The following is a 14,928-nucleotide window of genomic DNA, read 5'->3' on the forward strand; positions in this document are numbered from 1 at the left end:
GTGTGAGAAACGATCCTCGTGTTTGCATATATTCTAGTCGTAAATCTAGGTTTTGTATTTAATTCATTTGTTATATAATTTATCCTTAATTATTTATTTCTACAATTTATTTATTATTATCATTTATATTAAATTTTGTTATAGTTTTTATTTATTATTATTTTTAAGTTTCATTTTATAATATTCTTTCTAAAGTCTGTATTTATAAAGGATTTCGAGAGTTGCCCTTCGTTCTGTTACTTTTCTTTGAAAATTTGATTTGACCAAAAATTCACTATCAGTTATTTTTTCTTTCTCAAAATGAAATATTTTTACACAGATGTTGATTTATTTCTATTTACATTGGCCAAAAAAAGGAATGAAATCTAAATTTTAGTAAACTAAAATTGAGCTGATTGAGTGAATTTTGGATATCTGGATTGCTGGAAAATATTTACTATCAGTAGTTTTTGTTTACTCATAGATTTCATCTCCTCACTTTTAACATCCTCTATTTAAAATTTTATTTTGCACAACCTGAAGACTTTATTATTAACTATGTTTTGAAAAAATAAGCCGTGTTTTCAATGCTTAGAATCCGCCGTGAGTGTAGGCATAGAAGGGCGCTGGCGGTTCGTCCCTAAGGAGAGGTTAGTAACGTCCCTTATCCCGGGAGAATTTTGTGAAAAGCACGTTAAAAAATGCCAATGTGTTTCCATATCTTATCCGAAAATTGCATACCAGTTAAAAATCACATATTGACCTCGCTTTACTTTTTCGCTTTACGTTTTACGATAAAATTTACTATCTTCCTTAGTTTTAATTCATATTTTAAATTTCAGTTGATGAAGTGCCTCGTGAATCAAGAAAAAAAATTTGCTTTTCGGTTCTCTACTATGGGGAATGCAAGAAACAGGAGACCTGTCCGTACATTCACGATTTGGTGAGTTTGTATTTCTTCTCCGCAATCGTAGTGTTACTTGGCCTTGTAGATATGTGGGTCTTCATCGGTATCCGTTTTTTTTTGTGTTTTTTTTTCTGAAGGTCCAAGGTTTCCATCACTAAATATCCCCATTTGCTACTAACTTTAGACTATAGACTTGACTTTAACTTTAGACTTGAAAACAATATCCATAAATACATGGGCATCAATCAAGGGCATATAGACAACAGGAGATAAACCTTGGTTTTTTTCAATAAGACAAATCTTTAAATTTTAATTTGATATTCTTGTCATTGTCCATCTTAATGGGCTATTTGGGCTTCAGCAAGATCCTTTTTGGATGTCCTCCTTGGACCAAGAGCTGCTAAAGCTCAAAAGAAAGGGGTAAATATTAGCTTATCCAAAAGGGGCCAATTTTTTCCCCTGGTCAAAGTGACTTCAATAAATATTCATCCAGGGGTAAGGTATTTGATCATCGAAAGAGATATGGGAAACTGGTTTTACCACATGCCTTCGAGATCTGCTCTTAAGTACTGATTCTTTGATTAATTGATTAAGTTTTAATCATAGTCTTTTTCGTCTTCTTTTTGACTTTTTGATTTTTTTTTTTTTACTTTTATGTCTTCTTTTTCCATGTTTTTCTTTCGTTAGATTCGATGCGTTGATTCCTACCAAAATGTTCCTTGTTCAAAAACAAAGAGAGAGAGGCTAGTCTCCCTCTCTCTTACTTACGAAACTTAAAAGGTCAATTAAACTTGAAAAGTTATATGCAAAGACAAAATATCAGCCAACAAATAATAATATATTGGGTCTATATAAGAATATACTGGCTATGAGAATAAATCGGGTTAAAAGGGGGTAAAAGTAATTTAACGTTGAGTTGAACTATTGACTCCCAGAAAGCATTGAAAACAGATGTATTTAACTACAATAGCTCCTCCTCTCCAGTATAGAGTGATAAGTGGAACCAATTAGCTCCCCTCTTCATCCTTATATTGACAACCTAAATTTTATTTATATCTGATGAAAGTTTTAGTTACGTCATTATAGCTCTTTTGACTGTATAGAAGTACTCTTATACTTTCAAGTGCTTAGCAGTAAATTAGTGTATTAGCTTGTACAAAGCTAGCTCCTTTAAAGGCCAGTACCAATGACGTCAATTAGTGAAAATATAGAAGGGGGCAAATTGTATTTCTCAAAATCTGGGGTGGAGGCACTTTTATTGTTTTTTTCTACACTTTTTCAATAAGAATACTAAAAAGGGTATCTTTCAATGGAAACACCAAAAAGGGTAGTGTTTAAAATTTAGAGGGGTAATCCCACCTGACGTCCCCCACCCCTGAACGGAGCCTGTGTACCTTCTTGCACTTTAGAAAAAGCAAGTATTATAAACCATAAAAAGAGGTGTGAAAGAAATTTTTTTGGCTTTGTAAAGATGACACTGATGACACTACAGACCGGGACACCGGGACACAAATGACGACTGGGACACAGGGAATGTAAACGACGACCGGGACACAGGGAATATAAATAACGACGGGGTACTCCAAGAGAAATTACAGACCGGGACACCGGGACACAAATGACGACCGGGACACAGGGAATATAAATGACGACCGGGGCACTCAAAGAGAAATTACAGACTGGGACACTGGGACACAAATGACGACCGGGACACAGGGAATATAAATGACGACCGGGGCACAGGGACACAACTACAACGGGGACGCCGGGGGCACAGGGGGGATATATAAATGACGACGGGGACACAGGGAATGTTCGATTAGCAATCACCATCAACAAAGCTCAAGGACAATCATTAAAATAATGAGGTATAGATCTGAATACGGATTGTTTTTCCCATGGACAATTATACGTTGCATGTTCAAGAGTCGGTAAACCTGACAATCTATTTATATGCACAGACAATGGGACAGCGAAGAATGTTGTATATTCGCAAGTTTTACGTAGTTTGAAATTACAAACTACTTTTACGTAGTTAGGTTTGGTTGGGGTGGCGAAGCGCCACCCCAACAGCTAGTCTATATATATAAAAATAAGTTGTTTGTTTGTGTGTCTGTCGACTGACGTCATGTTTGTGTGTCGACTGACGTCATGTTTGTCGACTGACGTCATTGTTAGGATTGAGCTGTATGTCGTCATGAAGTTGTTTGTCGACTGACGTCATGTTTGTCAACTGATGAAATTACAGACCGGGACACCGGGACACAAATGACGACCGGGACACCGGGACACAGGGAATATAATATCAAAATATGGGTGTAAACCCGACAGAAAAGAATGGAATGGTCACAATAGGTTGAATAAAGTCTAGCTAAGACCTTAAGAGAATGTTGGCCACGATTTGGGATAATTTTAAGCCTAACCTGGTTTAAGTTTTTTCTTGATGGCTAAAAGTGCATTAGAACGGATAGCAGATATAAAGGAGCAAATACCAATCCAAAGTCAGCGCAAAACAGGAACTAGGTTAGCTGAAGAAGAACCACAACTCAGATCACTACTTCGGTGTTTGGCATTAGAAACGAAGTATTCACACTTTTCAGCATTAAGCATAAGGTCAATTTGTTTCAAACATCTTATTAATAAACTGGGTCGACTTGACTAGACTTTGAACGGGTAACAAGTAACAGATCATCTGCATATCCAGTATAAGAAAAATTAGTTGGGCCTGTAAAACACGACGGAGAAATATTAGTTAACAATATAAACAAGCATTAAAAAGAAGAAGTGACACCACCACTCCCCTGTCTAAGTCCAGAACGAATGGGGATATTTCCAAAAAAGGTATTTCCTGACCGGAATCAAAATTTTGAGTTATAATATTAAAACGAATAACAAATGAATTCAGTCAAAGCTGGGAATGAAAATACCACAACTGGCTATGGCAATCCGAGTCAAAAGCTTTTGAAACATCTAACGCACATAAATGAACTTCAGATGTATATTTTTGTGCGTGTTGTAATAAAATAATAAAGAATAAAAAAATAAATACTAATAATATATAAAAACATTAAGTATAAAATAAAACAAAAATAAAAGAAAATAAAAACAAAAATTAGAATAAATAACTAAAGAATAAAGAATAACAAAGTAATAAAGAAGTACGAACTCGATGTGCATGTTGGCGTCCTATATATAGTTTATATATAGTTTTATTATATATATAGTTTTATAATCCAAATTGCTGTGCCACAGAATCAACTTTTGGAAGAATTTCAGGAAGCAGGGCATATTTAAAAGCTTTGGTCAATAAACAATTCACCGTGATTGGGCGATATTATGCACAATTAGTGGAATCGAAGTGACACTCCCTCGCAAAAAGGAATCCAGAACCAAATACGTACACAAACACATTTGAAATGATAACTGCAATTGACGAAACAAATCTTTAGAATCAGTATAAAGGTGAAAAAGATTTATGTCATCAATATTCAATGATTTTGGCTTGAATTCTTAACACTACGAACATAAGAACAAAGGGTGGCAAACTGAGAGTGAACCCCATATTGAAAATCTTGTTATAATAATTAATCCAAGAGGCATTGGGGATCCGATCAGCAGTAAAAGGGGAATAAAATCTCCCGACATTCATCACTCATTTCCAATGACTAGAATTCTTGGGAAATTCAAAACCATAATACCTTACTGTTCGGAGATAACGTCTAAATTCCAGCTTCATTTTCAACCTAATTTCGAACAGATGGCCCCTTAGCCACACACTGCCCATATTCTAAGCCACAACTTTGTTCGATTTTTTTCGTTTTTGGGTCACATTTCCATATTGAGCTTCTAAGTCCTAAGCTTAAAAAGTTTAGAACTAAGCTTATCCACTTCTTCAGCGTTTTTCAACACAGCGTTTTTCAATTATATAAGTTAAGCTAAACTCGAGCTTAAACTCTTTTGGTTATCCACTTTTGGGATTTAGGACATAGGGTCTGATCAGTCCAAGTCGTATTTATAGCGATAGTGGCTGAAAGGAGCGGGTGACCATAATCACGTGGAGCGGGTGACCATAATCACGTGCATCCTGATTGACGTGAATATCGCCAATGAAGACACTGGAAGAAACATCACAGTGGTCGATATCCGACAATGAACCCTTATTGTGGTTATAATTAGATTTATGTGCCTCTAAAATTGTAGCAATCTATAACCCTTACTTTTTCCTTTTCCTGCACCAAATTGATCTCAACTAGGGTACCATCTGTCACTATTTCTAGTCATCTGGGCGTTAAAAAACCCTAATAAACATACCCTATTTCTACCTGGGATTCTGTCTATTTGTTCCTGTAGCTATAAGTAAAATTTATCTAAGTCACTACTATCTCCATTAGTAGGTTTTACAGAGGCATATACTACTATACTACATACTACACTATACTACATACACTATACTGCTATACTACACTATATACTACTGCACTATATACTACAGTATACTATACTACACTACTATGCTACACTATATACTACACTACACTATATATACTACACTATACACTACTATACTACACTACATATTACTATACTATACTATACTGCTATACTATAATAGAAAATGAGCATTCATTATTAATATCTTCCCAGCCGAAGCAAGATTAGCAGACTCCTATTCATCATGAGCCCTGTTCCCTGCCTATGCACCTCATCTTTCCTGCCTGCGTAAAAGAAAACAAATTCTATATCACTTAATTTTATATTTCCCATGACTGGGCGAATTTTGGGAAGTCTTTACAAGTCCAAATCAAATCGTCCGAATTCATCAGTCAAAATGTCAATACGATAATTGTTTGTTTAACGCTGTGACATTCCAAATTGCAGTTTTCAGGTTATTTAAATCATTGAAATTACAATAGTTTCAGGAAAAGCAATAACCCTTACCAGTGCTAAGCAGGGACTAAATCTACACGAGGCGACTAAGCGGGCTTGGAACCGGAGAGCAAGAAGTCCATGGGGCCTCCAGTATGAATGGAGGCTTATGGGCAATTTTGGACCCATCTTGGTTTCAGTATGATTCTCCACACTTGGCGATCCTCTTCTTTAAACAAGAGTCAAAATTCTGTTCAAGCAGGTTCAAGCATATTACCTCTGACTCAATATTATTTCATGCCTAAAAATATCATCCTCCTATGGTGAGTCAGTCCATAATAGGTGCTTTTTCTAGGAAAAGGGCTTTTCAGTCCAAAAAACCCCAAAACAAACGAAACCCAGAAGAATTATCGATGTCTGAATCTAGTGATAATGCTGTGTCGCTTACTAGGCTAGAATTTCCTCAATGGGCACTCAAGGTGACCCTGCAGCGCCGGTTTGAAGTCAAGTTTCTGGCAAGGAAAACCCGTGAAATCTAAACCTTGACTTCACGCAAACAGGACTTCCCTTCCGGGGATATAATAGAATGTCTGATACTATATAATTGAGTGTCAGACAGATGATAGTGTCGAATCAGAGCTCAAATGATATTGTCATACTCCAAATCTCGGACTCACGGATTTGGAGTCGATGTTGTATCGTTTTCTTCCATTAAGACTAAAATATTGAGAATGTGTTCCTTCATGAGTAAAAGTCAATTTCCTGGAGAAACTTAACATAAAAAAAAACTTCTTCGACCAATGGTCTGCGTTGCGCAGGTACCGATCTCCTGGTTCAATACCTTCGGCTGGAAGTGCAATGCGTGGTTAGGGGTAAATCATCCGACGCCTCTCGTGTTTTTAGCCATTTTCAGCCGTCCTGGCTAAGTGGTTTGCGCGCTGGTTTGAGAATTCTTTGTCCGAGGGGCACGGGTTCGATCCCTGGCATAGCCAGTTATTTGGTTTGGGACGGGCGTCAGTGGCGTGACTGTAAGCTCAGCCAGAGTCGACCCAGCTTCAAATGGGTACCTGGAGAAATCTGTGGAAGGTAAGCTGGAAGGGTATACGGAAGCACAGGATGGATGGCCCCAGCACCCCATTGGATTTCCTGGATCAAGGGCCACGAAACGAAGGTCAGCACCACCGGTTTGAACCTTAAGGGTCTAGTGCCGCTATACTTACTTACATTTTACTTTTTCCCGTATTTTCCCCCCAGGTTTCTCCAGGTATCCATTTAGAGCTGAGTCGACTCTGGTTGAGCTTACAGGGTCATACCATTGACCCCCGTCCAAAATCAAAGAATCAGCGACACCAGGACTCGAACCCCTGACCTCAAGATCTCAAGTCCGGAGCCAACCACTCGGCTAGGACGGCATAAGAAAGGATAACTGTTGTATTATTATTTCCAGCATGACGATATAGATATAATTCAATGAAAGGTAACGAAGGAGGGGGGATTTTTCCTCTTAAACGAGCATGTCCAAAGTTGTTGTTTTACAAGTGTATTTTATGTGCTGTGGTTGAATATCGACTAGGTTTTTCCTTCTCTCTACCTTTTGTTCAGCAGACTTGGCTGCTACTAACTTTTTTTTTATTTTTATTTTTAGGTACATAACGAACCACTCCTTGAGAAGCTTATAATTCAAAATTACTATAAGTTGAGAATAATAAATTGTCTGAAGATATGGAAGGTCAGCTTGGAAAAGGGCTTTTTAGGGCAATACAATACATATTATTCCCTTGTGCCCATGCTGAATAACCGAAAACATATTGATACTAAAGCATTTAATTGCCTTTTGGATCATAGTTTTAAACTTGCAAGATCACATGATAAGGATGGTGAAGAATTGATCTGGGCGATGTATTTGTTTTTGAAGGAACGCCATTATATTTGCAAGTCTCTTGTTACTAAAATAGTACGCATGGCAATAGAAATCAAAATGGTTTACGTATTATCCGATTTTCTATTGTCTGTCTTGAATCCTGAAGATCGTGTTCGTTTGAAGCCAATTTTTTGGCAAATACTATTGTCCCTGAAGGATTACTTTGGATGCAGTGAAGTTTCAGAGGTGGTATCTGCAATTAGTAAGATCAATGTGCAATTACTTGACTTTTTCGCTACAGACGTTTCTATAGAAAAGCAGTGTGTGCTATTAACTGCTCTTCTTTCTCGGAGCCGGCCCAGTGCCGGTCCACCGCTACCAATACAACATTTTATCTTGCAACTGAGAAACAGCTTGCCCGAAAGTTTAGTGTCTCAGTCAACTGAAAAAATAAATAAACCAAGGGTTGCTCCTGAGCTGCTTTTTATACCTCCAAACCCTAAAAACACTCAAAGTCACGGGAAATCTGCTCCTTATAATCCTGATGTGTTTGATGATGTAAGGAACACAGACTGGGAAAGAAAAGTCATGAACAGACAGGAGCAACCCTTAAATATGCTTCAGCGCCAGGAGCTATCTAGTAAAGGGCGGGTTGATCCCCTATTAGAGGGATATTCCCAACCAAACTGGCTCAAAAAGCAGTATGAGGACTGTAATGATAATAATGCTCTGGCTGGCCTTAGTTTTGCAGATAGGGGTGGTTTTTTATCCAAAAGGAGAAAACTGGATCAAGTGGATACACAAGCCGCGGTCATTGAAACACCATCTGTGAGCCATCATTCGTCCTTATATGAAAAACCTTTTATAAATTCATCAGCAAACGTGCTTGAAGAAAACGGATACATAAAAAATCTAGAAATAATACGCAACAAAGCAAAAATGCGTGATGATTACTCGAAATTTAAGTTAGACGACTCAGAATTGGAAATGTTGAATTCTCCTTCAGTTATCCCGAGACCGGTGGCCCCAGTTAGACCTTTTCCTCCTAGAGACCTTTCCATGGGTAGACCTTACCTTCTTGAAACTCCCAGCGTACCTCCTTTGTATCCTGTAGATCACATGAATCCTCCAATGAAGGACATTCAAACTTCGACAGGTGAGACTTTTGGTGTATTGCCGGATGCAGCAGGGACTTCTAACCTCAATTCACGTGAAATGGTAGATATTCCGCCGAGTACTTTGGGTCAAGACACAACAGTTCAGCCGAGTTCGAGTCATTTTGTTTTTGGACAACAAATACCAAAGGGGTTTGCATTTGTAAGTCTCTCTCTCTCTCTCTCTCTCTCTCTCTCTCTCTCTCTCTCTCTCTCTCTCTCTCTCTCTCCCTCTCCCTCTTTTCTCCCTCTCTTTTTCTCTTTGCTCCCTCCCTTTCTCCTCCCCCTTTGTTTCTCTTTCCCCCTCTCCTCTCCCCCCTCTCTCTCTTTTTAGTTCTCAAGGAAAGATAATCTAAGTAGAAGTGCCTCCTTCAGGTTTATTTTTTCACTAGTTTTCAAGCAAAGGATTCAAGCAAGTGCAGCGCCTCTCTGAAGAACAAAAAGTTAAATTTTGCCAAAAAAGGGGAATATTTTCGTAAAATGAGGAATTATTTGCGTTTTTTTTTCTACATTCCGGCAACTTCAAGCCTTTGGTTAATTTAATGTTTTTCCGATGGTTTTCCCTTTTCTTATGGTTGATCCTTTTCCCTTTTTTTCGATGGTTTTTTAATGTTTTTTTTCCTTTTTTTGATGATTTTCCCTTTTCTATATGGTTGATTTTATGGTTGATGTTTGATCCAATATATATTTCATTGCTAAAATTCTGTCTGTAAAGAAAAGTGTGCAAAAGAGCCAAAGATACCGACATAATATCACTGGGTCTCTTTGGATTCTGGCCTTAAAAATACCCTGTTTTATCTTCGTTCATATTAAAGAAGTTTCTAATTATATTCTCTTTTCCATCTGGTAAATATGTTGAAGAGATTCTCTACTTCTGTTCTTTTTTTTATTGGTTCCTTTTTTCTATGATTGGATCTCTTTTTTTATCTTCAATATCTGTTGGCCTTTAATCTCAAGGGTTTCTTTTGTTTATTTTTCAAAAATCATATTTTCTTACGATATTATCTTTTGTTTATTATAAAAGGTACTAGACAAATGCAACTCCCTTTAAAATGAACCCTTAAACAGCTCTGTTTTTCTATTGCCTTGTTAGTGGTAAAAAAAAAACCAACAACAAAAAAGCAAGAGTCAAACAAAACGACACATCAGGGATACCCATGCAAAAAGCGATTTTTTTTGCTGTTCAAGCTGGGGGGCTGCAAGTTTCTTCTATGGTGTTTTCGGCAAAGGTGATTCTAGTGATATACTTTTTGTTTCGATCCAACGTCTTTGTCGAGGGGTTTCAGTGACCGGTGTTAATTGTGCAACCATTCTTTCAAAACAGTTTTTTATCTGGATTAAAAATGTTGTAATTTACTGACCTAATTTCTGGACAATTATTTATATTTTTTAAAATAGATTTGTGCCGGTTTTAATTTAAGTGTACCAATCCGTTTTTTACGTAACCCTAATTGACCAGCAGAAGGGGGCAGTTTTCCGTCGCAAGTGCCATTGTACCTGCCGGGAGAGTATCCCTTAAACTGCGGGGATCAGGTGGAACGGGGGCTGACGCTTCTCTTGTTTTATTGGGGTTCATCCCAGGATGCTGTCAGATGGATTAGTAGAGAATGCTGTGTTGAATTTTGCCTTCAGTGTGAAATCAAAAGGAAATGCCAACACCGATAGCATTAAAATTGGTTATGATTTTTTCGCAGAAAATATGGTAAACGAAGCAAAAAAAAATTATTTGGTCTATGGCGAGGTATGCTGCTCGGCAAACCAAGAGGCAGAAAGTTACTGATTTTTTGCGGACATTTTGAAAGTTCTTGACTATTGTGATAAGAATTCAGTGATCCTACCAAATTTCGTTATATATGAACCAGATGAAGTCCTTACAATTGTTGGTGAGGCAAGCGTTGCGTCAACCCCAAAGGTCAGCGATTTATGCCTATAATTTAAGAACTTTATGTCTACAGCTAAAGCGCGGGCCTATGCTGTCCCTCGACGAGTTGAGCCCCAGACCTTTCTAATCCAGTAGCTGTCCATCCTCAGCCATCTTATCCCGTTGTTCTCAAAATGTCTAAATCTACATTTTTTGGATAGTGTTTGTCCCGATTCAGCGAAAATTAGTGATCTAAGAAAGTTGAAACAGGACTTGAAACTGTACGACAAATCTAAATCATCTGCAGAGAAAGTTGTTGAGAAAATGAAAGCTAGTAAGTCTGAGGCTGCTGTTATACTAAAAAAGAAACTGTTTATTGCCGTCCTGAAGCAGGTTCCACCGAACATGACTCATACTGATGTAGAATCCCTTGTTCCAAGTGCATCAAGGGTAATAGAAATCGGTAACTTTGAGCATTCCAAAGGGTAAGTTGTAGTACGGGACCAGGAAGGATCTTGAAGATTTTCTTGTGGTATCAGTTTGAGTCGGCTATGAGAAGTTGCCTGGGGAAAAGTCCAAATTTCTCCCAAAAAGGTATTTTTCCTGTCACGGAGTTGGTCACTTAGCGGCCGCCTGCGTACTGACGCCTGTTTGTGGTCGTTGCGGTGCTTATGACTGCACCTCCACGAAGGATAATAGGTGCAGGAAAGATATTTTCTGCTTTTTTTGCTAAAAGAAAAGCCATACATGCTACTGTGTAAGGTATCTGCTAATAAGGTGATAAACAATGCTAAACCCTTATCAAAATGGGTCTAAAACCCGCCCACTCAAGGTGCAATGAAGAAATTAACCAAGGATCCTCCATCTCTTTTGCGATTGTCTCATGGGTTTTAAATGGAAATTTGCTAAATCAGTCTGTGTTTTTAAAGGATTTTTCATTTAAATGTGACACTATGTGGATCCAGGAGAACTTTGCTTTACTTTGAGCCTGAGCCTTTTGGAACTATCAACCAATCATAAAGTGTTCTCGCTCGCTGCACGCCGCTCTCAGTGTTGTGGCCGGCCTTGTGGTAGTCTAGCAACTTTTGTAAAGTGCTGTTTTTCTTCGTCTATTTTTGGTTCAGCAAGTGATTTTTTGGCAATTAGAATCCTAAATCTTCCTGCGCTAAACATTTATTTTTCCACGAGCTACCCTGACGACCGATCTGAGAGACTTTTTGCCATTAATGCTGCTCGTTTATCTAAATACATGGTAAAAAAAAATAAAAGAGTAGGGTTTATGATGCATTGCGACCGGTAACTTCAATTGTGATCTAACCGACCTACAATTCTTCTGCTGATTATGATCGCCGAAGTATTATTTTCGGTCTCTTCAGTAATGATTACGGAGTTGCACCAAAGAATGAGAGTTTTACTTACGTCCATAAATCAGGTACTAAACATAACTTAGACAATGTTTGTCCTATGTCATCCGTAACTATCGCAGAAATTGTTGTTAGTGATTCAAATCCAACATCAGATAACTTTCTTTTGTCTTTTACTCGTCTATTCGGTGATTGCGACCCTTCTTCTAACCGGCTTCTGATAAAGCAATCTATATTTTATGCTAATGATTGGGACAGGGTCTCTACAGATCTTTTCCAGAATGCGTGCAATGATGTCCTCGTGAAAATTTGTATACCGTTTCATTTGTTGATGCAGAGTTCAAGAAAGAATCTGCGTGATTCTCGAGTTAGGCTGAACATTTATTGTAGTGAACTTACTCATGCCTTAGCTCTTGCAGAAAAATCGGTATTATCTATTAGGTGAGTAAAAGTTGGAAGGGCCCGACTGGTCAACTAATTGTAATTTGCTAAGTCCGTGCTTTTCTGCTAAGTTTTGGCTTTCAGTTTGGGTTGAAACGGATAAACTGCGCGATGGATGGCTGCGAAAACTGTATATTTATAGTAAGCGACAGTTTGCAAAACAGCTTTCTCTGCGTCGGAGTTCAATTATTTAGTCTTGTTCGGAAGAATTTCAGTCTCGGCCAAGTAAGTTCTCATCCAGTCTTGTAAAAGATATGCCAAGTCAAATACCGTCTCATATACCACTTTCCTCATGAGTTGAGCATTATAAAAAAGAATTTTCTGCTCCAGATCCAAGTGTGCAAAATAGTTATAAAGTGAAACTTTGATATTTTTTTGAGCATGCTTCTAGTCTGGGACTGATTATTACAAAGAGCCTTATTATTCCTGCAATTAGTGAACTGAAGAAAAAAAGTCTAGAAGGTTTGATCGGATTTCTCCACTGCATTTGTCGCTGTGTGGTGAACTGTTTATGGAACATTTAGTCCTCCTTTACCAAATGATATTTAATCTGGGATTTGTCTTTGATTCTTTTTCAATTGGATGTTTGACTCCTATTCCTAAGAAGAATAAACCTCCTTCTTAGAATTCAACTTTTCACCCAATAATAGTTGTAACTTTATTTTGTAAAATATTTGATAAATTAATAATTGATGAGTTGAGAACTAAATGAACAGTTCAGGCCCACCAGTTTGGTTTTCAGTCTTGCGTTGGGCTTGGTCATGCCCTTTCTTCTTTGATATCTGCTTTAGTTGATGCAGAAAAAAACGGTGAAAGTATCGCTTTATCTGGCCATGATGTAAGACGCGCATTTGATTCACTTCTCCACGAGGAGATTATATACGATTTGGGTTTGGCCGGTGTTGACCCCTGCATCCTAGCCCCACTGGCTGACATGTATGAAAAATCTGAAAGTGGAACTTAGGCGCCCTCTACTAGTTAAGAAGTGTACTAGTCTTTTATATGATTCTGCTGTTTCTCAGCGTGGAAATCCCCTTCTTCCAGTAAAGAAGGGGGTAAGATAAGGTGTTATTTCGTCACCGACAGTATTTAATAGCAGTATTGTAAGGCCACAATCAGAATCACATATGACTTATATTCTGCGTCGTATTGATTTGTCTTTGATTGGTTATGCAGATGATGTGCTGTACTTGACCCGGTCTCTGCATAGACTAGAAGCTAATTTTATCAAGTTGCAACAAGATTATGCCCATACTGGACTCCAGTTTAGTGGTGAAAAGTCGGAAGCGCTGCTTCAGACTGCAGACTTCTTTTTAACTTGAAATCAGATGCTGGTCGGAGCCTCGCACTTGGTGATTCTATTGTTGAGCTGGCAGATAATATTGGTTATTGGGACCTCCCTATTGGACAGTCAGTTCTAAAGAGGCGACGATTACTGTTTTCTCAATTTCATGAGCGGTCTTCTTATACGTATAGCTGTATAGTGACAAATAAGCGGAAGTTCGATCGTCGTCTGTTGGCCCAGGTGTACATTGCAACGATTTTGCCTCACTTTCTTTACCTTAGCCCATTTTGGCGCATTTTTACGGCTACAGATAAACTGGAATTATGCTCACTCTACTACAAGTATGCAAATTTTTAAATATGATTACCACCGTGGACAAGCAATAGGTATGTTATGTGCCAGTACAGTGTTACCAACGCTGAAGAAGCGATGCTGTCGCATATTGACTGATATAATTCATCTGTCAGGACCCACCCATAAGCCAATGTTTTACAGTAGTAGTCGGCTTCTGTTTCTGATTGTTTTGTTTTTGTGAGTGTCAAATGAATTAGTGTTTTGTGCTTTTTTTGTTTCCTTTTTTGTGATCTGTCTGTTATTTCCATTTATGGGTATTAAATACATTCGTTCATATGTATATATATATATATATATATATATATATATATATATATATATATATATATATAAATAATGTATAGAATTTATAAAACAGAGTATTAAAGAAAATCCCCCCCCCCCCCGATTGCATACCTGAAAGACATTGATCGTTTCTACAAAGAAAAGATACATTTAGTTTTTGTTAAATTTTACTGAATAGCTTCATTTTGCGTTTGAAGTTACTTTCTTCACCTTTGAAAAGATGGACTGGCCAAAACAAGAATTTGTAGATAGGCTATCTGTTGTATGTTTTCTCTTTTAAAAGAAAATATCTTTTACGAGCTTCTTTTGTAGAAGAAAACTATTTTTAATATTGCTTCTCAAATAAAATGCATAGAATGGCTCAAGAAGATCTCAAATTTGTAGGTCTCAAATGGCTCTCAAATGCATACAATGGCCCAGAAGAAAGTCGGAAAATGACAAATATAACAAAATTAACAAAACAGACGTGCCATTAAAATTAAAAAAATAAGCAAAGAATCTCAATAATTAACTAAGTAACTAGACAGTTCACATAACAAGCACAATAATTACACGACAAAAAAAATGTTCT

General features: G+C 37.6%; 1 protein-coding gene across 1 annotated transcript in view; it reads left to right on the top strand.

The window, feature by feature from the left end:
* Positions 1 to 14,928, top strand: part of LOC136030513 (uncharacterized) — a 90,303-nt gene that overhangs the window by 36,105 nt on the left and 39,270 nt on the right. Inside the window, exons 6-7 of the mRNA XM_065709540.1 lie at positions 822 to 922; positions 7,398 to 8,930. Of these exons, the coding sequence (XP_065565612.1) occupies positions 822 to 922; positions 7,398 to 8,930 (1,634 nt within the window). The remainder of the gene's footprint in view (positions 1 to 821; positions 923 to 7,397; positions 8,931 to 14,928) is intronic.

Source organism: Artemia franciscana, chromosome 8 (genome assembly GCF_032884065.1).
Source record: "Artemia franciscana chromosome 8, ASM3288406v1, whole genome shotgun sequence".
In the NCBI taxonomy this organism is placed as follows: domain Eukaryota; kingdom Metazoa; phylum Arthropoda; class Branchiopoda; order Anostraca; family Artemiidae; genus Artemia; species Artemia franciscana.